Source organism: Rhodnius prolixus, unplaced genomic scaffold, assembly GCF_049639745.1.
Source record: "Rhodnius prolixus isolate KJV_2025 unplaced genomic scaffold, Rpr scaffold_3, whole genome shotgun sequence".
In the NCBI taxonomy this organism is placed as follows: domain Eukaryota; kingdom Metazoa; phylum Arthropoda; class Insecta; order Hemiptera; family Reduviidae; genus Rhodnius; species Rhodnius prolixus.
Window position 1 is genome coordinate 26206437 of NW_027411603.1, and position 26573 is coordinate 26233009.

The 26573-nt window shown below is 32.6% G+C and overlaps 1 protein-coding gene and 2 long non-coding RNA genes across 3 annotated transcripts in view; all 3 read left to right on the forward strand.

The window, feature by feature from the left end:
* Positions 1–5960, forward strand: part of LOC141453567 (uncharacterized) — an 18776-nt gene extending 12816 nt beyond the window's left edge. The window contains exon 5 of the long non-coding RNA XR_012458070.1: positions 5766–5960. This is a non-coding gene — a long non-coding RNA (uncharacterized lncRNA). The remainder of the gene's footprint in view (positions 1–5765) is intronic.
* Positions 5961–7999: 2039 nt separating this feature from the next.
* On the forward strand, positions 8000–8884 carry LOC141452239 (uncharacterized). Its single transcript, XM_074124167.1, has one exon. It carries the CDS (start codon positions 8000–8002, stop codon positions 8882–8884), a length of 885 nt encoding a protein of 294 aa, XP_073980268.1.
* Positions 8885–17024: 8140 nt separating this feature from the next.
* On the forward strand, positions 17025–22360 carry LOC141452568 (uncharacterized). Its single transcript, XR_012457454.1, has 2 exons — positions 17025–17683; positions 21318–22360. It is a non-coding gene; the product is annotated as an uncharacterized lncRNA (long non-coding RNA).
* Positions 22361–26573: the final 4213 nt, after the last annotated feature.

A 26573-nucleotide genomic window follows, 5' to 3' on the forward strand; every position in this document is an offset into this window, starting at 1 on the left:
AGATGCAATCCCGGCTTGATTCTGATACACCTAGATTTAGAAATGCTTTTAGATAAGCAGAAATAAGAAAAAAGTTATGAATAATCACCTGGTTTTTCAGGTATTCCCAATGGAAATAGTCATAGCTCTCAAATCCGGTGAACGAGGTGGCCACTGAATCGCCCCCCGTGTTGATATAACACCATCAGGCATGTAAAGAGATATCTCGATAGGCAATTTGATGGGCGTCTAGAAGTAAGACAATTTTATTTGTTAACCTCAGATAGCAAATAAGGCAAAGAAGTTAAATAATTACAAAGTGTAAAGTTTCTGAGTCTAATGCAAACAATGGGAACTTATTGGTGAGAGTTGCTGTTCAGAGTTTGTACAGTACAGACGTGTTTTATAACGCTCTACAATTTTGTTCGTTTTCTTATTGGAAAAAAGTGTTTTTGATACCTCTTTTTAGGCGTATTTGCGTTCAAATTGGGGAAAAAGTTATCTGTTCGTTTGAAAGATTAAGATAAAGCTGCGGTACATCACCAGCCTTCCTTAAAACATCACTACATTAGAATGGTGGAATGGATCGTATGGCGTCGTGGAAATCATATTCCAATTTAGAACCATCTACGTTCAGAATTTGGTAGATTTAGAATCAAATCATAACTGCTCAAAGCTAAATCAATAAATTTTTTAGCCTCTTGGTATAGGAATCATTCGAATTAGAACTTACCATAAATATTGAAAAAATACAGATTACTTAGCTTTGAGGAAAGTGGAGAACGAGATATCATTCTGTCTCGGAGCAACGTAAGATCTGTAAAATCATTTTTAGGTAAAATGGGGACGTAAGAGAAAAATTATTTTTGATGAACCTGCAACCGAAAGTATAGAGCAGAGAACTTCTCTGTGAAGTAAAATGTCCTTAAAATTTTCTTAAAAAATTTATTTCTGACTAGATAGGAAAAAGCGGGGATGACAAAAAACTACTAGCAGAGTTAAAGAAGCTCAAATGATGCGAAACCGCGGTTTGTTATCCCGAAATAAATTGATAAACTAAAAGGAATAAACGACATTCGTTGAATACTGAAAAATTGTCAAAAGATAAAAAACCATGAAGGCTGGCAAGATTATAATGACATTATTCACACAATAATAAATATTGTTTTTATATCGACATTATGATTATTTTTATTTGACATTTAAAAATCACATCAATTAATCACTTAACCTAACTAAATAGTAAAATAAATAATTGCATGAATATGTAGTCTAGTAAAAATAAAAATATTCAGTAGTGCTGTAGATGGCAGCAGGTGCCAAGTTTACATGGCATTTTGGCCCTTTTGCTGCTATTAATACAAATTTAAATATATACTTTACATATTTATATTGTAAAATAAAATGTTCCATTTGTCCACTATATTCTTGTAACCCAGTGGCTTACATGAAGGTTGAAAGCCCTCAAAAATGTATGAAAAAATTATTGCTTTTCAATAATATTCTATAAAATTTGTAATTTTAATGTATTTATACTTTATTTAGAAATTTCTGCTCTAAGGCAAGATAAAATGGTCCATTTTTCTTACATTTGTTTAAAAACTTGAATCCATTCTACGTATACTTAATTCTCTAATCTAAAAACTGGACGTAAGATTAGATTAATTTACATTTCGTGGTGCATGGCCAGTCACCCAATCTATCGCGATTCAGGGGTTACATTATAGCACTCCTCCATTTCTGTCTGTATATACTTAACAGTGTGATCCTGAACATAACCTAAAGAAAACAGCCTTTCTTCTCCAAAGAACCGAACTCTAAGAAAAACTTGCCCTTAAAGAATACATATTTAACATCGTTTCATTTCTTCTAATTCTTCCTGACAACCATATCCTGATTAAACGTTGACAAGCTCATTCGATACTTATTTTTATTGTTTTGCAACGGCTCCTCAGGAAGCCTGTGATCGTCCTAATGGCCTTCGAGCCTTGATGGAGGGGTGCCAATTTTCTCAAGTAGTTTTTACGTCCAAGTACCAAATTAGATATTTTGGATGAAAGTAACTAGCAATCATACTTTACTGTAAATTTCTTTTATTAACCATTAAATAAAAATCTAAGGCCTAGACCGGGAATCAAACCCAGTACCACAATACACCTTAGCTTTGTGGGCCTCGCCCGTTCGGTTCTATGGTGCCTAACAAACCAATAATTAAATTTTACACCTGAGGTTTTCAATCATTAATGCTATGAATGTTGTGCGACAACGCCTTTTTAATGGCGTTCTAAAGCATGTTGCAATGCAGTAAATAGCTCAGAAATTATTTAACTCATCAAGGGTAATTTCGGAGCTCGCGTTCTCTCTTACACGACAGTAAAATTATCCTTCCCCTAGCGCATTGAAACCTTGCCTGCCAATAAATTCAGAGAATAAGATGAAGAAAACTCAACCTGCGCTAATTACCTTATTATACAGAAAGACTTATCTTTAGTAATAAACAGTATTCGTGCACTGATATTTCAGATGAAACCTATACTTCACTCTGAAATTAGAATTTTAATTATAATTAAGCGACTGTGAAGAATGAAGTAAGCAAAACTAATAAAAGGTAATTGAACACAAACATAGCTATTAGTAAAGGTTAAACAAAAATAAAGTCAAGTTGACACATTAACATATGGCCACAATTAGCACAGAGATTGCTAAAACGAAATTTATATTATTTATTCCTCTGTCTGAGCTGTAAACTACACATTCGACTCAGACAATAAATTTCAAAAGAATGCACAAACACAAGAAATAAAAGTGATTAATACTGAACTACTTTAGATATTTTCATCAAGCTTAAAAATCGATAATTTGTTTATATGGATCATATTTAAACTCAATAATGATTGCTATTTTGAATATAGCCGTGTCTTTTCAATATTTTATCAAAAAATGCTTTTGAGAAATTGTATAAGCATAGGTATGTGGTATTCTGTCCATATTCCTTTTATGTATAACATTAATAAATTGTTTTCAGTGCTAAAATCAGAATTTATCGGTCCTTTTTCATATTTTAAAGGATGATGAGAATTCTATTTAAAGTATACTTCACGGTCCGATTAAAATAAATACTCCTTTTTTTAACCTGTTCTAATTGCCAACGTTTCCACAAATTCGTTGTATTTTTCAAGGCCAGTAACAGTAGTTATGGCCAAGGACATAACGTACTAAATTCCAATTTTATTTTTAAAGAATTAAAAATAACGAAGAAAAATAAAAGAATAGTAGAAATTTTACAATTTTACCATAGTAAAAAAAACAAACCTCTGTTCCATTTCTTATTCATGAAACAGGAATGCTATTTTATGGTAGTTAAAAATTTAAGTAAGTGCTGTAGGGACTATTTTGGAAAGTATAATGCGCCTTATAAAAACTCAGTTACAGTAAATTGATGGACATTGAGCATCGATCGTTACTAGAAACCCATGTAAGGCTAACAGGTGGGCTAGTGGTGAAATTTTGCTATAAAAAGAAATAATGCACTATTTTTAAAAAATAAATTGTATTTGACAACCTTTTTTTTTCAAAATAGATTTACTAGACATATTTTTTTATAGTTATTGCAGTTGAGAAAAAAAATTAATTAGTTTAAATATTTTCCACAATGTTGAGTATACTGTTGTTTTTTGTTTTTTCGTTCATTTCGATTAAAGAATCAGAATTTATAGAAAAATTTATGTTATTAGATTCTTCAAGTAAGTAAAAATGTTTGAGGAGAAGATTGAGTACCTAGAGGGATGTGGTTGAGTTAAAAATTTTGGGATTGTGAGGTGATGGAATTAAAAAGAAAAAAGAAAGATTAGACTAATTACAGTAAATACACTAAATAATATTCTAATCATAATTATAAAAGCCAAACTTAATGCACCTAATGTGAACTGATTGTTAAATAACGTGAATTAGGGGCTTGAGCAGTGATTGAATCATGGCTTGTGTAATGAAGCAAGTTGCTGATTGAATACGTTTCCTTTAAATCAGTTTAAGCAGAAATTTTTAAGTTTTTATATGATTCCCTCGTAATGAGGAGTGGCTTATATACTCCATTCTTTTCTCACTTCAATCCTACGTCCTTGTCCTGACTATTTCTCTCCGAGTAGTAAGATAAAACATTTTTCTCTATCACTACTTTATATACAGGGTGATCCATTTAAAACGCACCAATCGCTAATAACTTTTTAGGAAAGCGGAATTTCGAAAAAACCCATGAAGTAAACTATATGTTTTTTTTGGTCTAGTTTTCAAATTTTTCCACCCCCCGATGCTGTACCTTCATTTTTAGCGGAGTTACGGCCAAAAACCTAATTAAGGTTTCATAAGGACCACTGGTTATGACAATGATTATGAAAACTGCATAAAAAAACTGTGAAAAATGACGATGACCCCGTTTCGATATCCCTAATATTAGTATTTAAGATCAAAGTTAAATTTTATCTATTCGTGAACGGTTTTCAATATTAATTTTCCACCACAAATACACGTTTTGGGGAGGTCCTCTGACTGCAAAAAATGTTATTAGTGATGCAAAGTAAAAAAATAATAATAATTGAAGATTTTAAAACATGTAGTGTAATGTAATGGTTGTGGGTGAGTCAGAATAAATTTATTTTATCATCTAATAAAAGCAACCATCACATCATTTTAATGCACCCAGTATGCAAGACTTCTTGATCTATGATTACGGTAAGAATATCTTGCCAGGGTGTTGGTCTAGTGGTCAAGAACGTGGCTTTGTAAGTGGGAGATCCCCAGTTCGAATCCCGCGCATGCAGTCATTCTTATTCCTTGAAAAATCATAATACTTTTTTTAATAAAGTGTAGTTATGCGCGGGATTCGAACTGGGGATCTCCCACTTACAAAACCACGCTCTTGACCACTAGACCAACACCCGCCCATCACTGGCAAGATATTCCTACCGTAATCATAGGTGAAGATGTCTTGCATACTGGGTACATTAAAACGATGTGATGGTTGCTTTAATTTGATGATAAAACAAATTTATCTTGATTCGCCCACAACCATTACATTACACTTCATATTTTAAAATCTTCAATTATTATTATTATTTTTGTTCTTTGCGTCGCAAATAACATTTTTTGCAGTCAGAGGACCTCCCAAAACGTGTATTTCAGGTGGAAAATTAATATTGAAAACCGTTTACGAATAGATAAAATTGTAACTTTTGAAAATTAGACAAAAAAAAAACATATAGTTTACTTCGTGGGTTTTTTCGAAATTCCGCCTTCCTAAAAAGTTATTAGCGATTGGTGCGTTTTAAATGGATCACCCTTTATATCACTAAAACTAATTAAATTTTACGATTACTTATTACTAAATTGTAACTTTACTATCTCTGCTCTGATCGTTGAGTTTGCGGAGACATTCTCAGATCATTTTCGAACCGACATTAAAGGTTTTGAAACAAATTATTAAAAATTCTCTAGTATAAAAAAATTTGTTAATCATACCTCGCATGAAGAAAATGGGATGAATATTTGGCTTAATTTTTTACATCTGACACCTATTCTCACTCTTGCCAATTTTTTTTTAATTTTATTTTTTTTTACTTTAGGGCGCGTAACCTGAGGTTAAAACTCCCAGAAAGAGAAAAATCTAAGATCCCTTCTCTAATCACATCTATTATTCTTACTAACTTAATGAACTGACTTCCAAGTTAGGAACATAAAAATTATAATTTTCAACAACTTTGGTGGTTTTGTTAATTCTTTGTTGAAGGCAGGTGCATTACTGATTCTTATCGAATGAAGGTGTTGAAACATAATCCCGCTGTACTCAATGAAACAAAGTTTCGTTTTCTTCGCTGACGACAAGAACATTTGTTTGAGACTACAGGAAAGAAGTATTTGGAGGGCGTTACCTAACAGTTAAATACAATCAAAATCATAAAAGAAAACTAGTAATTACCATCGCTACCAACAAGGTGAGTTTTACCATTTTTGCCCAGTTATGTGGAATATAGAAAGAGTTAAAGAATCCATTAACAGGACCAAAATCACTAATTTGGTGATTACATTAATGTATATTTAAATACAATTTAAGATTTTTTATGGAATTATTGAAGAAAAATATCTTCCAGATGTACTATTTCTTTTTTAATACTAGCATAAATCGTTAGGTAGCATAAATTGTTGAAAACGATTTAAAATTAACTTTTATAAACATAGTCGTGTGATTAACAACCAAGCAGTGTTTTGATAACTTTACGAGGGTCGTTTGAAAAGTCCGTGCAAAAATAAAAACTACTTAATTTTTTGGTGTAAACCTTTTTTATTTTTCAACATAGCCTCCTTTTAGGCTTATAAACTTCGTCCAACGCTGCTCTAGTTTGTTGATCCCTTCCGAATAATAGGATTTGTCCAAGTCTGAAAAATAGCCATTCGTTTCTACAATCACCTCCTCGTTTGAATAAAATCTTTTTCCCGCCAGCCATTTCTTCATATTGGGGAACAAATAGTAGTCCGAGGGAGCCAAGTCTGGAGAATAGGGGGGATGTGAAACGAGTTGGAACCCTATTTCCATTAATTTTGCGACCACAACTGCTGAGGTGTGAGCTGGTGCGTTGTCGTGATGTAAAAGGACTTTTTTGTGGGCCAATCGTGGGCGTTTTTCTTGCAGCTCGGTTTTCAAACGGTCCAATAACGATGAATAATATGCACCTGTAATAGTTTTACCCTTTTCCAGATAGTCGATGTGGATTATTTCTTGCGAATCCCAAAAGACAGTCGCCATAATCTTTCCGGCTGAAGGAACGGTCTTCGCCTTTTTTGGCGCAGATTTCCCCTTGGTAACCTATTGTTTAGATTGTTCTTTGGTCTCAGGAGTGTAGTGATGTATCCATGTTTCATCCACAGTGACGAAACGACGCTTAAAGTCCTGCGGATTCTTCTGGAACAGCTGCAAACCGTCCTTGCAACACTTCACACGATTTCGTTTTTGGTCAAGCGTGAGCAATCGCGGCACCCATCTTGCGGATAGCTTTGTCATGTCCAAATGTTGATGCAAAATATTATGTACCCGTTCATTCGAGATGCCCACAGCACTAGCAATCTCACGCACCTTCACTCTTCTGTCATCCATCACCATATCATGGATTTTATCAATGATTTCTGGAGTAGTAACCTCAACAGGGCGTCCAGAACGTTCAGCTTCACTTGTGCCCATATGGCCACTCCGAAAATTTTGAAACCACTTATAAACTGTTCTAATCGAAGGAGCAGAGTCACCATAATGTTTATCAAGCTTCTCTTTAGTCTTCTGAGGCGTTTTGCCTTCCATAAAGTAGTGTTTAATCAACACACGAAATTCTTTTTCGTCCATTTTTTGAAAATCACTCGACTTCCTCGATTCAAACGAATGCCAAACACAAAGAAATAGACCGATCTGGCTGAAACTTGGTGTGTGTTCTTCCAAGAGATGCTACTAACTAAACATAACCTCGATACGCGCCAGTGGTGCTTGTGGGGGACCGCCTGAATATTATTGTGATTAAAAAATGTAACCTTCTAGTCGGCTAGGCGGTAAAAAAACAATATGTATATGTGATTCATGTACCACGTTGCTAATTGTAACAAGATATAAAAATAAAGAGTTTTTGTGGTGTTCTGCATATTTTTGTGATTAGAATTGATTGTAAATACTAGTAAAACCCACAATTGGTGACCCCGACGTGATATAACGGCACAATTAGTGACCCCGGATTGGACCTAATAAAAAGTAAAAAAAAAAATAAAATAATAAACTATATCTTTTAAGTAAAAAAAAAATAAAATAAAATAAAAATAAAAAACATTATATGTGAAGTGTATAAAAAAAACTATTGTAAATACTATTTTTTCTATAAATTAAGTTTGTTTTCTGTGTTTATTTTAGTGTTAAGGACATTTCTCGTTTTATTAAGGTAAATTATTTTTTTTTATTATTCCGGTTTTTATTATATTTTACAATCTTAAAACCATGACTGGAGAAGAAAAACAAAAACTGGATGGCGCAACGTCAATGCCAGAATTCAAATCAGAAACAGAACCCCCTGCATGTGTCGATAAGATTGCCGTAAAATTACCACCATTCTGGTTTGAAAAACCAGATATTTGGTTTGGCCAGATCGAAGCACAATTCCGTCAAGCTGGAATTACACAAGAATTGACCAAGTTTGACTACTTACTTTCCCAACTGGAAAGAAATGTAGTTGAAAACATATGGGATTTGGTAACTATGGACGAAGCCAGAAAATATTCCCTGGCTAAAAAACGACTTATAGCAATATACAAAGAGGGCGAAGGCCGGCAAATGCGTCGATTGCGGGAGCTGGAACTTGGAGAGATGAAGCCAAGCCAGTTATGGCGAAAAATGAAATCAATGGCCGAAGCTGATGTCGCGGATCGTTTCATGCAAACTCTGTGGCTTGATAAGCTACCCTCGACCATGAGAGATATGGTCACAATCGTAGACGATGATATAGACAAAATGTGCACCCTAGCAGATAAATTGTGGGAGCAAAAATCGGTCGAACTGATCGAAACTAATAAATGTTTTAAACCTAAACATGATTCGGTTTCTGCAGTAACTTCTCATAGAGCTCCTTCCACATTAACTCTTCAAGACCTCCTTACCAGGATTGAGGAGATGGAACAAAAATTTTCCAGAGGGCGTCCACATGATAGACGTGACGCTCGTTCAAAATCTCGAGACCGCTCTAAAAGCAGACCCAAATATAACAAAACTGGACGATTTTGTTATTACCATTTCCGATTTGGTAACAAATGCAGGCCAGAAAAATGTGAAGCTCCGTGTGCATGGAAAGAATACAAGGAGGAAAACTCCTCGGGGCAGCGCAGGTAACGGCCACCTGTAATGCCACAGAAACCCCTTATGGCCGTAATTTTCGTCTCTTTATCAAAGATAAACATTCAGGTATAAAATTTTTAATTGATAGCGGAGCTGACGTTTCCGTTATTCCAGAGTCTGCACAACAAAAGAAAAATATCCTAGCTTCAGATTTTAAGCTTTATGCTGCAAATGGTAGCGAAATTCCAACTTATGGATCAATACTACTAAATATTGATTTAGGCTTCAAACGTAAATTCGAATGGCCATTTATAAAAGCACAGGTAACTAAGGGTATATTAGGTGCCGATTTTCTCCACAAATTTGGATTAATAATTGATATAAAAAATAAACGTCTTATTGACAGTAATACAAAGCTTACAGTTTCTACTGATATTGCAGCGATTTCTGAAACTGAATCAGTTAGTTCTTTTAAAGCTACTTGCTGTTTTTCTGAAATTATAAAAAAATTTCCACACTTGACACGCCCATATAACTTAGAACCTCAGAATATAAAACATGATGTTTATCATTATATTGAAACTACTAAAGGTGCTCCTTTATTTTGTAAGCCTAGGAGACTAGATACGAACAAAATAAAAATTGCGAAACAGGAATTTCAATATTTATTAGATCATAATATTATAAGGCCATCAAAATCACAGTGGGCCAGTCCCATTCATATGGTTAAAAAGAAGAATGGACAATGGCGAATATGTGGAGATTATAGGAGATTAAATGACCGGACGTTACCGGATAGATATCCAATCCCCCGAATAGAGGACGTTAATGAAATTTTAACTAACAAGAAGTTATTTTCTAAAATTGACCTTCATCAGGCATACTATCAAATACCTCTCGCTGAAGAGGATAAACAAAAATCTGCCGTTATAACGCCATTTGGCTTATATGAATTTAACTTTATGCCTTTCGGACTGCGAAATGCACCGAGTACCTTTCAGAGGTTTATACACGAAGTTTTAAGAGGACTAAACTTCTGTTTTCCTTATTTAGATGATATACTAGTAGCGTCAACTGATCCAGAACAACATAAACAACATTTGTTGGAAGTTTTTAAAAGATTAAATAGTTTTGGTCTTCGAATCAATCTTAGTAAATCTGTTTTTGGTGTGGAACAATTGATTTTTCTTGGATATTTAATTACTACAGAGGGCACCAAACCGGACCCCGAAAGAGTTAAAGTCATTATCAACCACAAACTACCAGAGACTGTAAAGGAATTAAGAAGATTTCTCGGAATGCTTAATTTCTATAGACGGCACATACCTCATGCCGCAGAAAATCATGGATTATTAAATAATTACCTAAAAGGGATAAACAAAAATGATAATAGTGTCATTAATTGGACTGAAGAGGCACAGACACAATTTGAAGAATCTAAGCAAGCCCTTGCTAATTCAACATTGCTGACTTACCCTAACATGGATTCTAATTTGGCATTATTTGTTGATGCATCTGATTTTGCAGCGGGAGCCGCATTACAACAGTTTGAAAGAGGAACATGGAAACCAATTGGATTCTTTTCAAAAAAGTTTTCAGTTAGTCAAAGAAAATATTCCACATATGATCGAGAATTACTTAGTATGTATATGTCCATAAAATATTTCAGGTACTTCCTTGAAGGCAGAAACTTCACGATATATACGGATCACAAACCATTGATCTTCGCTTTTAAACAGAAGAACGAAAAGGCATCTCCTCTTCAATTACGACATTTGCACTTTATATCACAATTTACAACCGATATTAGACACATATCCGGAAAGGATAATATAGTAGCGGACACATTGAGCCGAATTGAAGAAATCAATCCTGCTCAACACTCCGATATCGCATTGGCCCAGCAATCAGATGCTGAATTAAAGGCTCTATTGTCAGACAGCACAATGTCTCTACAATTTAAAAAATTTCCAGTCTCACCTGACTTGTATATTTGGTGTGACACAACTACAGAAAATATTAGACCGTATATACCCACAATGTACAGAAGAGCTATTTTTGATCAGTACCATAATCTAGCTCATCTAGGAGTCAAATCAACTGTCAGACTTCTTACGTCTAAAGTTGTTTGGCCCGATATACGTAAAGATGTGGCATTATGGGCTAAAACTTGTATTCCGTGCCAACAAAGCAAAATATCCAGACACACTAAAACCCCAATAGGTATATTTCCAACAACAGATGAACGTTTCAGTGTCATACATCTTGATATTGTAGGCCCATTACCATCTTCTGAGGGATACCAGTACATTTTAACATGTATCGATAGATACACCTCTTGGCCAGAGGCTATTCCATTAACCAGTATAACGGCGGAGGCAGTTGCTCGAGCATTTTTCGCCAACTGGGTTGCAAGATTTGGAAGTCCTAGCCGTATCATCACTGATCAAGGTGGCCAGTTTCAAGCAGAATTGTTCCATTCGCTCGCTAAAATCTGCGGAACTATTATTAATAGAACAACAGCCTATCATCCACAGGCGAATGGCAAAATAGAACGGTTCCACAGGACTTTGAAAGCAAGCATACGTGCACACTGCCATGAGAAATGGACGGAAGTGTTACCCGCAATCCTTTTAGGTCTACGAACTACGCTCAACATAGATGCGAGCTGTTCAATAGCCGAAATGGTATACGGAATGACAATTAGGATACCAGGTGATTTCTTTACCGAGCCTTCAATTACAGCGGATAAAACACTTTTTATTTCACGCCTTCGTCAAACCATGAACAATTTAAAACCAGTTCAGCACACAAGGAAAAATCGAGAAACAACGTTTGTGCACAAAGATCTAAACACTTCAACCCATGTCTTCGTGAGAGTGGATCGTCTAAAAGCGTCCCTTGATAAACCATACGAAGGACCATACCCGGTTAAAGCCAGAACTGACAAATATTATACACTGCTTATCAAAGGAGTAAAAAATAACATCTCTATAGATAGGCTTAAACCGGCTTACATTTTGGCAGGCCCCGAAGTCGAGGATTTTCCAAACAACTATCCAGCATCCAACACTTCACCGGAGACGGCCGAAGAAGTTCCAGATAGGACCACAACCCGTTCCGGTCGAACTGTCAGGTTCCCTTCCCGTTACCTGGAGGCCCATTATGCTTCGTAACGGTGTTACTGAAGGGGGAGTGATGTGGGGGACCGCCTGAATATTATTGTGATTAAAAAATGTAACCTTCTAGTCGGCTAGGCGGTAAAAAAACAATATGTATATGTGATTCATGTACCACGTTGCTAATTGTAACAAGATATAAAAATAAAGAGTTTTTGTGGTGTTCTGCATATTTTTGTGATTAGAATTGATTGTAAATACTAGTAAAACCCACAGTGCTATCTCTCTGACTTTGCACGGACTTTTCAAACGACCCTCGTATTATCTTGAACCATTGTTTTCTTTTTTATTTGATAACTTTATTTTCCTCTTCCTTGTCTTCAATTTTATTTTCCCTTAGTCCTTCTAGGAAGAAAGTGCAGTAATGGTGCTGATTCTCGATGTGGAGTTTTCAGCAAAAATATCCGTTTTCATGGTTCCCCTCAGAACGAATAATTGGTTTTTACAAATTGATCTGCTCGCGCGTCCAACGTAACTTAATAAAGAAAAATCAATTCTATTATTTTAGTTTACGAGTCACCAGAATATGGGACAATTAAATTTTGATTAAACTGGTCAACTGGAACAACCATTTTCCACAATAGATTTATACTTTTTATTGATTGATTATCTAAAATTGGCTCCTTCGATTTTCTTTAAACTACATTAATAATAATGAAATGTTTATTAATTCGAAAAATATTACAATAAAATGAAACATAAAAACAAAACACAAATAATGCATGGAATTTACTTTGCTTGAGTTGCAATAAAATGAATAAATTTTAACCAAAAAATTATAAATTCCTTAATTAAAATAGATTAAAAAGAAACAAAAATTCAGTTTGAACTATAAATTTTATAATTAATACAAATATGTTTTGATATAAATAAAGAAGGATCAAAAAATTAAAATTTTGCCGAATTAAATTTCTAATAAAATTGAACAAAAATTAGCAAAAAAAAATAGAATAAAATTTTCTTCTAAAACTTAAATTTTTAATACAAATAATTTTATTTTTTAAAAACAATACAAAAAACTTAATAATCAAATTCTTGTAACAGCCAAGAATACCTGGATTTATTCCAATTTTTACCATTTAGGTATTCACGAAGTTCTACCTCAGTGAGTACCTTTCTAATAAGATATTTACGTCTATAGGAAGAAAAAATAAGGCACACTGCGATGAAGTGCTTATATTTTCAATTTCTCGTATATTTCTCGGAACAATCATTTTCCACAATGGATTTATTCTTTTTATTGATTGATTATCTTAAAATTGTCTTTTTCGATTTTCTTTAAACTACATTATATTATATAAATAGCTTTTATAACTTTAATTCTCTGGAAAAGGAGGTAGTTTTTAATCATTAGAAAACAATCATTTGTGTTATTTGTGTTTTGTCTTTTTACTTTAGAAGGCATATACAGTGACTCCCATTAATATTGGGACAGTACATACAGAAGTTAAAAATTGACGAAAATTAAAAGTGGCACCCATTTATTCAAATTTTTATAAATTCATTTCATTTTATAATTACTATTAATTAAATAAAAACTATTTAAATAAGTACATAAAAATGTTTTGGTATATTAAAAAAAATATATATAATAATAAGAGCAAATTCTACCTCTCATAAATATTGGGACACTATTATAATTTATAGTTTGTTCAAGGTTTTGCCCGAATATTTATACAATTTGTAAATATATACCTTAAGCATATATTCAATATGAAATTAATAATTAAATTAGGGGAGGGATTAGCTATGTGGTTAGCGTACTCGATTCCCACGCGGAGGTCCCGGGTTCGAATCCAGCTGCTAACCCTTAGATTTTCTCTTCCTAGGAGCTTCTTACAGCTCACTGTCCGGTGATGGACAGTGTTGTCTGTAACGAGAGAACACTGTCCGGAGGCCGGCAGTGCACTGAAAAAAGCTCCGAGCGCTAATAACCTGAGCTGTTGATGCGCTAAAAAAAAAAAAAAAAAAAAAAAAAAAAAAAAAAAAAAAAAAAAAAAAAAAAAAAAAAAAAAAAAAAAAAAAAAAAAAAAAAAAATTAAATTAGTTTATATAAATCAAGCCAGGTGTAACATGTCGCGCAAAAATACAAATACAACGATTGAACAAAGAAATATTATAATTTCTTTGCACAAAGACAATAAAAAGTGTTAGAGAGACAGAAAAACTGATCGGACCTAAAACATCTACTGCGTGGAACATCATTCAGCGTTACCAAAAAGAAAAAAGAATTGTTTCAACCCCACAAAAAGGCCGTACTCAACTGCTCTCTGAGAGAGAGCAGCGTTATATATAAAAAGAATTAAAAAAGATCACCGACTTAGTGCTCCAAAACTTCTATGTGAAATTTTTGACATGTTCAGAGAGCAAAAACAGTTCGGAGAGTGCTAAGAAAACTCGACTATCATGGTAGAGTAGCCTGGAAGAATCCTTTTGTCAGTAAGATAAATAGTGTTAAGAGAGTGAAATTTGCCGAAAAATATTCCAATGTAAATAGTGACTTTTGGAATGATATACTCTAGCGATGAATCAAAATTTAATGTTTTCCAGTCAGATGGAAGGGTTATGGTCTGGAGGAAAGCGAATGCTGAACTCGAAAAGAAGAATTTACAGCCAACTTTAAAGGGTTTTAAAGCTGCACCTCCGGGTGGAGGTGGGTCAGTTCTGGTTTGGGGCTGGATGTCCGCATCAGGATTTGGAGAATTAGTGTTTATTGATGGAATGATGCACAAAATGGTTTATAGTAATATATTAAAATATAATTTGAAAAAAGTGCCCAAACATTTGGTATTTTAGGGTCTTCTAAATTCTACCAAGATAACGACCCCAAACCTACGGCTTGGGTGATACGTCATACAATTGCGTTATACAATTGCCCAAAAGTATTCCAAACCTCTCCGCAGTCACCAGATCTTAATCCCATTGAACATTTAAGGCAATATTTAGCCAGTGCTTTAAGAAAAACGAATAATATCTAACAAAAATGAATTAAAACTATGTTTCCTGGAAGAATAGGAAAAAAACACCACCTGAATTAACCAAAAACTTGTTTCACCTATGCCTGATCGTTAGAGGGCTATTGTAAGTCAAAAAGCAATTATTTTTAAATTATTACCAACCAATTATTAAATAGTAGGAGATTTTAAATATTGAACATTTAAACTCTAGCACTTCTGGTGTCCCAATATTTTTGAGAGCCTTATTTTACACTTTTTCAAAAAGTGCTACCTAACAGTTTGGAATTTCATCGATTTATACTTATATATAATTTCTACAGATGTTGCTAATTTAAAAAAAAAAAAAATTCCAAACTTTTGTCTGTTGTTTTCATTTTCCTTTTAAATCATTTTGTAATAATAATAGGTGTCCCAATATTAATGGGAGTCACTGTACCTACCAACCTTATTCTCAGAAATACTTTAAATCAAATATTCTGCAAAAATGTTTCAAGTAAAAGTTGTAGATTTAAGTATTTTTACTCTATTAATATTTCCAATAAAATAATAGGAATTTTTTTTACGAAAAAACTATTCAATAGTTAGTTTTTTCCAAATTTAGAAGTTTAGTACCATAATTCATTCTCATTAATACTAAACCAGTGGCAAGGTAGTGCAAAATAAAAGTAATGGCACTTGGAAAAAGTGCCCCAAGACAAAGACACCCATTCCTGGAAATCCTTAATCGATTTTTCCCAGCAAAAATGTTATAAATCTACATATATGCAGTTAATTGACCGAGTATAAATAAAATTAAGGAGTGTTTTTGGGAGAATTCCTAAAAAATTTGGAAAATGTGGCTAAAGGTGGCTTTGGCTTATTAAATAAAGTGGTATCAACTAGAGATTCGCCTTGCCTCCTCTTAATTCTTCTAACATCATTAACTCCTCAAGCCATCCCTTTCTTGATGTCTTCACCCCTTCACATGTAATCACTCCTTGTGAGGAATTTAACTTCTTATAAGAGGCCAATTCTATTTCTATATCGCCTATTTTATTTAAAGCTAGTATTGCACTTGCTTGGATAGGAATTGGCAGCCTCAAAGCAAATTGTTCTGGCAGCCAGTTTCTTTACACTTTTAGAGTTTCCAATACTGATTTTTGTCAAAGTACACAAACCTGTAGGAACAATTGGTTTTGAAGTTAGCCCCTTTCTTTTTCATGATGAAGAAGCGGGCCCAAATGTCTTACTCAAAATCTAAAAATTGAGTAGTTTTTTTTTTTATTGAGTTTTTTGAAAACTCAAAAGTGCTACTTCTGGTTGACCGATTTTCTACCAAAAACCTTGTCCTCTGTTAAGCGAAATATCGAATTCGTATTTATTGCGATTTTTCCTTTTTAAGTAGCGTTGGATACAGATAGTTTCACACACCATTGACTCAAAATTATTACTGAAATTCATTATTCGATCACCATTACTTCTTTTTACAGCTAAGATAAAATAAGCCCTTCCGTTAACTTTATTATCTAAATCCGGTCCAAAAGCTTTCATTCCAGGAAATTATCTCTAGAAGCTGGATAGACAAAACTCCATTCCGAGACGTTCACCTAGCATAACGAAGAAATCAGTTGAAAACATTTGTTGTAACAGCCTAAACTCTTCTCTCTGACATATAGTCCTGGGTTAGGACTAGTACCAGATTTAGTATACAACTTTGTAGACTAAAAGATTAGTTGACACTCTGATTGCTTTCTAAGCAGGCCTCCACAGAGGGTTTTATGTAGGTTTCATAAACAAAGCAATTTTTCATAATTCCACAATTCTTAATTGGGATTCCAATACACTAGCTTTGAGATGTCCAGCCAGTTTTAGTATCAATTCTATTTGCATTTCCGCCAAGCCATTATGTACTCCTACGTGTCTCTGCCTTTTTTTCTCCCATCAAAATTAAGGTTTTAAACTACACAAACCTTCAACAATTTTTGGCATTTGACTAGGTATTATAATTGTAGCTTCACTTTTTCTTCAGTTCTCTAAAGTTAAATTAGAAATTACAAAGATTTGTTTAAAAACAAATGTATGCAAATGATGCTAGCAAGATTGGTAAATGTCAGACAAAATTTTAAAGGGACACTGATTCAAAGAATGTAATAATTGGAGGTCGAAATTGCCATAAATGATCACTATCGTCCTTCTAATTGACATACTATGTTTAGAAAATAAGTGCAAAAAAGTTTAAATAAATAAAGATTAACAAATTCTGCACAGATGGGACATTAATGTCATTAATAAATGTCGAAAACCAGCGTCACTCACAATAAACAGCTGGTTTGAACAGTTAAAAAAGATGATTTACTGCAATAGGTATGCAAAAATATTAGCTACTAGTTCCAACAATTGAATGTTGTTTTAAATAGAAAACTAACTTTTATTCGAACACTATTTGCACAAGTAAAATACGACATACTAAATAAGATCATATATATTGAGCATCTATAATTAAATGAATTTTTTGAAATATTTTTGTGTAAATTTTTATTTTTCACGTATCTACATTTGTTTGTATACCAGCATTTCGCCAAAGTCAGCTGAGTAGTATTCTGCCAAGTTTATTCATTTTATATTTTTTAAAGGAAAGCGATTGTCTTTTAATGTATAGCCTTGTTAACTAGTTATGATCTATTCGTTTGATGATGCTATTTTATGAATTGAAAAGCTCTTTGATGCTTCACTTGTTTGTGAGTTGTTAAATAACTTTTTTAAATGGATTATTTATAGAACAAAGGAATGCATTCTTTAAATAAAAATGTTATTGTAAAATCTTATTAACTATTGATCAGTGTCTGTTATGCGAAAGTATCTCTAAGTTCCTCTTCCCTGTCAAAAATTGTATTACAATTTTTGTATTAACGTGCGTCAGAATCTAAGATCACAAGCGTCTGAAACCGATTGTAGGTTGTCTTTTTATAACTTTTACAGCTGTAAAAGACGCTCTCTGAAAAATAATAGAGCAAGCAAATTAGGGTTCTTTGCATGCAAGGTTGCCCGGTGCTCTTAACCACAGAGTTGATTTCTTCATTATAAAAATTATTATTTCCATTATTAAAAAACTAAATATTATTAGCTTGCATTCTGCAAGATTTAAAGTTAGTAAAGTTTTTTAACTTTTTTTGAATTTATATATATTTTTTTTTATGAGAATAGTGCACAAGTTTCTGCAGAGAAGGATTTATGAACAATAAATAACTAAATTTGACTGAATCACTTGATGTGAACAAATATTAAATGAGGCGTACAGTAATTCTCGAAATTGCTTAATAAAGACAAATCTAAATTCATTGTTGAGCAAACAAATAATTGTTTGATACCATTTGACTAAAAAGTCTTTAATTTTAAAAAAGTTAAAATTGGAATTTTCAATGTAAAAAATAATTTCCTTTTATAAATTAAAAAGAAAAAATACAAATGTAACCCTTAATTTCTTTAAAAACTGCTACCCAATAAAATGCCTTTAAAAAATGTATATATGAAGTATAATTTGCAATTATGCAATCAAAACCAATGAGCAATAAAAATTAAAAGTCTTTAATTTTTTATGGAAACCGTGCCACTATATTTCCAAATAATAACTTTACCAAGATAATTATTTACGCTGTTTGAACCAATTTGCACATTGAAAAGGATCTTGTTAAGTAAACTTTTTTTTTTCTCTGAATTGAGACCATAAAGACCCCTTTAGGTATCCCCTTGGTACCAAGGAAGGCCAGTTATTGTACCATGAAATAATTCATCTAAGTTTTCTAGAATAGTTGAGGGGAGCGCTAGGAGCACTTAGGGATAATAATTGCATAGGTCAAACTCACTCCTTCTTCCAATATACCCAACCCAATTATCCTTTAGCATCCCAAACTAAGAAGTTGAGAAGATCGGTTCGAGAAAGGATGCACACTCGGTAGTTTCCAGTAGTTTAATGCAATTGATGGTGCACTGAATTACTACTCAGAATTGTACTAAAAACATTACTTTAATTCCAAATTTGGAAGAAATCGAATAGACTATGTACAATTTATGGTTTCTTATATATTTAGAACAATTAGATAAACAAAGTGATGTACTGTTGTTCCTGATACTGTGTATATGTTTTCTAATAACATGAAGTGCTAAAACACATCATTTTAAACATTTTTTAGAGACAAATATTATAGGTTTCCTTAAGTGTCTGAGAGTTAAGCTTGACTTTAAACTATATTACAAGTTAAATGTTCGAGGACGGCCACACAAATTAAAGAGATGGTCCAATAAAAGTATCAAGAGTAACAAATATAATTTCCAGATCCTGCATTTATATCTACGCTCAGATCTTTAAAACTTTTATAAAATCTGCCGATATGCAATATGCAAAAAAGGTTTGTTACGTCACTCGATTAATTGTTATTTTGATATAAATCACAAATAGAAACTTTGACTTTTTGAGATTTAATCTTGTTTACTGGGTTAATGAGAATACTAAAAAAAGATACAGAATGTTTAATGTAGCAAAACTGCGCTGAATGTATGTTATGCTGGGTTTGCATGTGTATGCGTATAAATATATGCTCCTCTTTAATAGATACTGTCCCATCTTAGAACAGAGGATGGCTAGAGAAGCGTCCTGGTGAAGGGTAGGTAAGGGTGCAGGGTTAACCCCTCTCTCTTCATACCCATGGAGATAACATCCAACGGCAGAGAATCTTGCCAGGCACGTGCTGTGTCAATGGACTTACATATATAGCAGCATATCCTCTTTATTACACCGTTCCCAACATTCTGACATTTACCTCATTCTCCAAGTGGTATGTCTAGGCAGTGCATGCCTCTGGTCTTTTGTCATACATTTTCAGAATTCTCTTCTACAGGGACATCATTTCTTGTGTAAAATAACTATAAAAATTATCCACAGAAAAGAAGTTTTTCTCAATTTCAATTTTATTTTTTTAATTATTTCTGCCAAGCTTTCGACCTAGAATGGCTAGGACATCTTCAGGGCTGATACTGATGAAATAACAATTGCTCATTGGTTTTGATTGCATAATTGCAAATTATACTTTATATATACATTTTTTTAAAGGCATTTTATTGGGTAGCAGTTTTTAAAGAAATTAAGGGTTACATTTGTATTTTTTCTTTTTAATTTATAAAAGGCAATTATTTTTTACATTGAAAATTCCAATTTTAAAGACAAATTATCTACTGTTCAGGGATTTATTTAAGATCAGGGCTTTATTACATTTTTAAAAGTATATCAGCTATTTATTGATATAATTTAGACCCCAAAGCAAAGATGATGCTACTGAATGCATTTGATCTTAGATCAATTTTCTGGATCTGAGATATTTGCAAATCGAAATATTTTTGTAAACACTTTTTTTTTTAATTAGTTTCCTTCTTCCTTAATTTTTTTTGTTTATGTTTTTTTTTTGTTCCTAATTGCCTATTTCTTACTCGTTTTTTTCGGCGTTTCTATCTTATTATTTACCTATTTTTATCTATTCCATAAGTCTTCTTTTAAGTTCTTGTATTGTTCAACAAGAACAATATGTATGTATTTTCCTGATGTAAGGATGAACAAAATTTAAGAAGAATAAAATAAAAACTCATTAGTTTCCTTGACATTTTTAGGTTGTTTTGAATTCTGATTTTTGAAGTACAAGCTACAAAATAAGAATTAATTTATGTTATTTTTCTAACATTTAATGTGTTAAAATTACAACATTAGTTATTAGATTAATGGTTTAATAGAAATACTTTTTACAGTCTTAATTCAGAGGAAAATACAGATTTTTATGAAAATATTATTTAGCCCTAATTGCAACCCCCCCCCCCCAAATCAAATATTACTACCTTAATTTCATTTTTGGAAAAAAAAATGTTCACGATAAAACTAATGTTTGAGACTTGCACAAATTAGTAGATGATGTCGTCTTCTTTATTAAATATTAATACGGTAATTATTAAAATAATTAAAATGAAAAGGTGATGATACTTTTAGATGTGGAACTGAGCGAAATTACGACTTAGTTTACAGCTATTTTTATCATAGTTTGGTGCCAATTTTAAAATTGGCGACGAGAAAACTGAGAACAGATCAAAAATGAATAGTTTTGGTACGAACCTATGGATTGAAAGCATCATTTTTCAGGAAACCAAGGTTTATAATAAATACAGATACTAAAAATATCTAGGCCATAAGAGTGTTTTGTATTCTATTTTAAAACAAATTTTACAATTGAACTAAAAAATAAAGATTTGTTTGAGAACCACACACACATATATATTGTTCATTTTTGTACTTTTAATTTTCTCCTGGTTTAGAATAAGTTGTTTTCATTGCAGGCGATGAATCTAAATTGCAAAACAAGAATGCTGGCGTTCTTGTGCATCTTATTCAACAGAATTAGTTGATGTTAGTTTTTACTTTACCATATGCAAACGTTACGTACCATCTCACTAATCCGAATGGCACCATTCAGACAGCCCTAGAACATCAAGCTTTTTTTAAGTTTCTCGGAGAGCTCGTGACCGAAAAACCAATACCTTTAAGAAGAAAAAAGTTTAGCTGCTCTCTTCAGACACCATTGAAATTCAGGAATCTTGCAGAAAATACTACGGAGAATATGTAAACCCGACTGTGAAATTGGATACTGGTGAATAAGAAGAAATGAGGAGCTTCAACAGTCTTGTTCGAGGTACTAGATCTGGTACTCTTCCACAACTCAGTTTAAGGTGGCTTGGAAACAGCGAAAGAATCGCTGAGAGCTGGGTACCAAAATAGCTTATGTAATGTAAGCATAGAGGGAACCGAAATAGGAAGGAGATCTTGTAAAAGATGGTTGGTTATTGTAGAGGAAGTTTCGAAATAGAGAATGAATTCAGAAGATGTTGGAGGTACGCCCATAACAGAGCCGAATAGCAGAAAATAAAGGAGGAGGCCTATGCATTCTAGAGATTCTACGAAGGGGAACTCAAGCTCGATATGCCCTTATTTACCTTTCTCAATAGTACCTCTGAGTTACCGCTTTAGATTCTTAAAGTTTGAGATGGACCTCTCGAACAGCTGGAAAATTTAATATTGAGAATGGTTACGGGAAGCCTGTTCTGGTTATGGGAAGACCTTCAATATCTCTATCCAAAACTGGACAATGTACCTTTAAGGGCTTTTCAAATGGCTAACAACTTTGTCCTCTCCTCTAAATTAGTGTATCTCAGATGAAGATCAGAATGCTTCAAGAAATTAAAGAAAAAAGTCAAAAGCTATGCTACTAGTACTGCACTTTTCAAAAATCGATCTTGGTTGCTAGAAGTTTCTTAACATCTTGTCCAATTTTCAAGCCTCAGCCTGAACATTTAAAACAAAATAAAAATATATGTTTATAAAATTATTATTAGTTCGTTAAAGCCGTTCGTACGAACTTAAGTTTACTAGGAATATTGTTAAAGAGAAGTTTACCAAGTATAATAGTCAAAATCTCCTTAACAAAAACTTATAGTTTAAAATGTTAAGTGTAAGGGTTGATTAAACGCCAAAAGGTACACAAATCAGCGAGCACCCAACATTTCATTAATTCTTCATTAATATTTAAGTAATTTTACTGCATTAATATTCATTAATATTTTTTAGAATTTATTAGATGTCACAGACCCTTATGCTGGCCATTTTCATGGGGAGCCCTAACTCTATCATCCTACCAAATTTTATCAAAATCGGGCCAAGATTTACAGAGTAATTAGTAATAATAATTTTGGAGGGGGCCTTACATATAGGGGGTAATTCCTCTCCCATTCGATGTACAGCGTCGAGACCCCCAAAAGGCACATCTACATAAAATTCCGAATCGAACGACACCTCATTCATGAAAATCGGTTCACGCGTTTAGGCGCTACGTTGTTTACAAAAAAGGTAACAAGAACATTTTTTGAAAGAGCCGTTTTTGCTCATTTTCGGCAACTTTTTTCTCGAGACCTATAAAATCTGGGTTGTTGCAAAAAAAATTACAGTTATAAAGGAGGATTTGCCCTTTATTTTAAAGAAAATTTGGGAATTTTATCTTTTATAGAAAAAGAGAAAAAAATTGTCAAAGTTGGGTGTTTTTCAACGTTACGCTTTTTCGTGCAGTTTTTTATGATCAACCCTTATACAACTGTCCTACCGGACAGTTTTAATATTGGAAATCGTTCACGTGCTTACAGAATTGGCCACGCCAAGATCTCTAATCCTAAACTGGCACTGTTCACTTTTATTCTTTTACTCTTTGCAATAGAAACCCCTAAATAATGGCCTCCTTGGCTAGAAACTATATTTATCCCAAGAACAATCATTTAAAAAAATAAAATAAATGGGGAAATGTAGTTTCAAAAATTTATATTAATTACATGTTATTGATATTTAGCGACAATTATTTTATCTATGTCATTGCTCTTAGGTTTCACTGTACGTTCTTTTTATTTTATTATTATTATTATTTTATTTTTATTATTATTATTATTATTTGCGATACAATAGATGAACTTGGATTTAAAGGGTTTACTTCTTTTGCTGAACACTGAATGAAAATTGTATGTTTTTTATATTCGAGCTTTCAAAATTAGCATTGGAAATTATTATTATGTGGTATCCTGATTCTGAAGTGAAGGTATAAGTTAAACTGATAATTTAGCACTAACATTTTAAAGTACAGACCCAAAAGTAGAATTTCTAATATCAATTAGATGGATTTAAGATAGAAACGCCTATTATTTAAGAAGAAATTTTGAAGATCTACTTTCTAGCAAGATTACTATCATAATATCTAGGAATTCGAAAACAGAGGCTTTAGATTTTTTTTTTTTATTTTCTACAGTCAAGGGCTTAACCTTATTATATCACCATGTAAGTTCGCAGGATATTAGAAGAAGAACGTTTTATTGCAGGCTATTAAATTCTATGTGTAGCTAATTGTTTACAAGAGTTTTGGCAAATAGATGAATTAATGCATCCATTACCGTGAATGGACTAAAATACTAAATGAGAAAAAGTGTGTGTGAAGAGAAAGAAATCTTCTTATGCAACTTCTCATGGGTATAAAAAATGTTAAAGAAATATGTGACTCTTCCTTGGACCCCAACAGTTTCATGTCCAATTCTGCGAATTATAAATTCTGCTAGTAAGAGATAAATAAAATATGCGTATAAAAAAAAAGCTGCGGCTCATTAAGCAGAGGTGGATAGAAAGAGATTTTCGGGTCTTTATTAAACCCTCTTCCATAGAGTACTGTTTCATTTAAAATTTAATTTTCTACTAGAAAATTAACTTTAGCGTTAAAAAATTAGGCCGTTTTATCAAATTACTGCAGATCTGCCTACACTTACCGATCCAAGATAATATGAAATGTTAATAAAATTTATTGTGATCTATATTCGTTTTTTAATTCAGAATTTAACAAGACTCCCCTCTGACGGTGTACGACCAAGATGGTTGTCTTAAACTCCTGTTTATATTAATTTAACAGCGTTTTTTTATCGTGTATTTTATGAAAATTATATTAAATGAATTACGTTTGTACGTAGAAAAAGAATTTAATGAAGCCTTTATTATTATTTGAAAATTAACGGAAGAGTGGGCTGAGATTTAATTTTTTAATTTAATGAAAAACTTGAAACAAAGAAAAGGAAAAAAAATCGAAAATACGAAAGCTGTAGCAGGAGGTTAAAGAATATTTGCAATATAATTCATTTATAAAAGAGATAAGTGATAAATGACAGTAAATAGTGTGAATACATGGTAAACAGTAGTAAAAACTAACTTTCACTATTAAACTATTACAGCTCATGAGACAGTTGTCCGCTAGTAAATAATTCTTACGAGTTGTCCCCTTCCTTACTCCTTCTTTATTTCTTCGCTCCACTTTATTTAAAGTATAGAGTCTAGTGGCCACCATGATTTGGAATCTTGCCCGCTTATCTAATAATCAATTTAACCTACCAGCTATATCTACTTTTATAGAATTAGTCATAGCTTTGCTAATTTCTGTTCTTATTTTAAAAATTTTTTAGTTGAATAAATGAAGTTAACGTTATATACATATATCTTTGTTTTATCTCAATTTGAGATTTGTACGCAGTTTTATTTTTAATGCAGGCGGGTGCAAGATTTGTTTTCTGAGCTTTTAAATTGGCTTCTACCTACCCCTACCGTTTCGAAATACCTTTGAAGTAACAATGTTGAGTCTCAAACACACATTTTTTACAAAGTATTAAACAGTTCAGGTTGCTTTTAAAAGATTAAAAAAGCTTTTCTCTGATAAATAAATTCGTTTAAATGAAGAGGTAAGAAAATACATTGCAAAACTTTGCATCAGAGACATCTTTATATTTACTCTGTAGAACTCACTGTACTGTACAAAATCTGTGAAATTTTAATAAAGTAAAGACCTATACCATAATATCTCAATGGGGTTTTGTTTCCAATTTTTGATTCTAGACTCTCTTTTAGCGCTACTTAAGATCCATATGGAATCATCCTGTAAATTTTGAATTAACGCATTAAAGAGAATGAGGGGTCTTGGCTGGAAAATGAACTACAATACATCTTAGCTTTACGGTGCTGGTAATTACAGTCTTCAAATTTTTAATTACAATAATGCAAACATCCCTCCAAATATAACAGTAGTTATCAAATAGTTATCCCTCCAACAAAAACCTGATTCAAACCTAAGCTTTCTGCTTTCTGCAGCTTTCTCGTTTTCCATAGGTAGAATTGAGAAACAAGTGAAGACATGTACTCTCCTGGTGAAAAATTGATAGAAATCTCCTTGAAAATTAGTAATATCTTCCTTCAAAACTATTCCTTAGAACAGCGTTTCCCAACCTGTGGTACGCGTACCACCAATGGTATGCGAGTTGCTGTTTGGTGGTACGCGTACCACCAATGGTATGCGAGTTGCTGTTTGGTGGTACGCTAAAATAATCAGTAATGGCGGACATAAAAAATAAAAAAAATAAAATTAAATCATAAAAATATCATAGAAACGTTTTTTCCTAAAATACATAAAAATATTTTAATTAAAAATCTTATACAGTAAAGTTGTAATATGTACAGTAATAAGGTTAGTCTGTCTCAAGATAAATAAGAAAATATAATTGCACATTTAACAGGATTAAAATTGGAATCAAACCCCTTCTATAAAGAAAATTTAGGAAAAGCTACATAGAAGTAAAGCTACATATAAAAGATAAAGAAAATTTAATATAATTATCTTGTGACAGAACTTAAATGATAACTATGTAAAAATCTGCTTAAAGAGAGTGATTGTAATGAGTAAGCTCTATCCAAGCAACATTAAATTTAATTGGTACTTACAGGTAGTTGATTACTTAAAAGAAATTAATCTAGAAGCACACATATAATAATCCTAAAGAAGAACTTTGTAAATTAATTAAGAATCTTGAAGAGAAAAATATGTACGCAATTTTTAATTATTTAAAACTAAGATCTTACACTTTACAAAGTTTATAAAGTGTACATGAACTTGAACTCCTTTGTATCAGATACATTGCCTCTCTATACAAATAAAGGTAATAATAAAATAACACACTCAGAATAATAAATTTCAC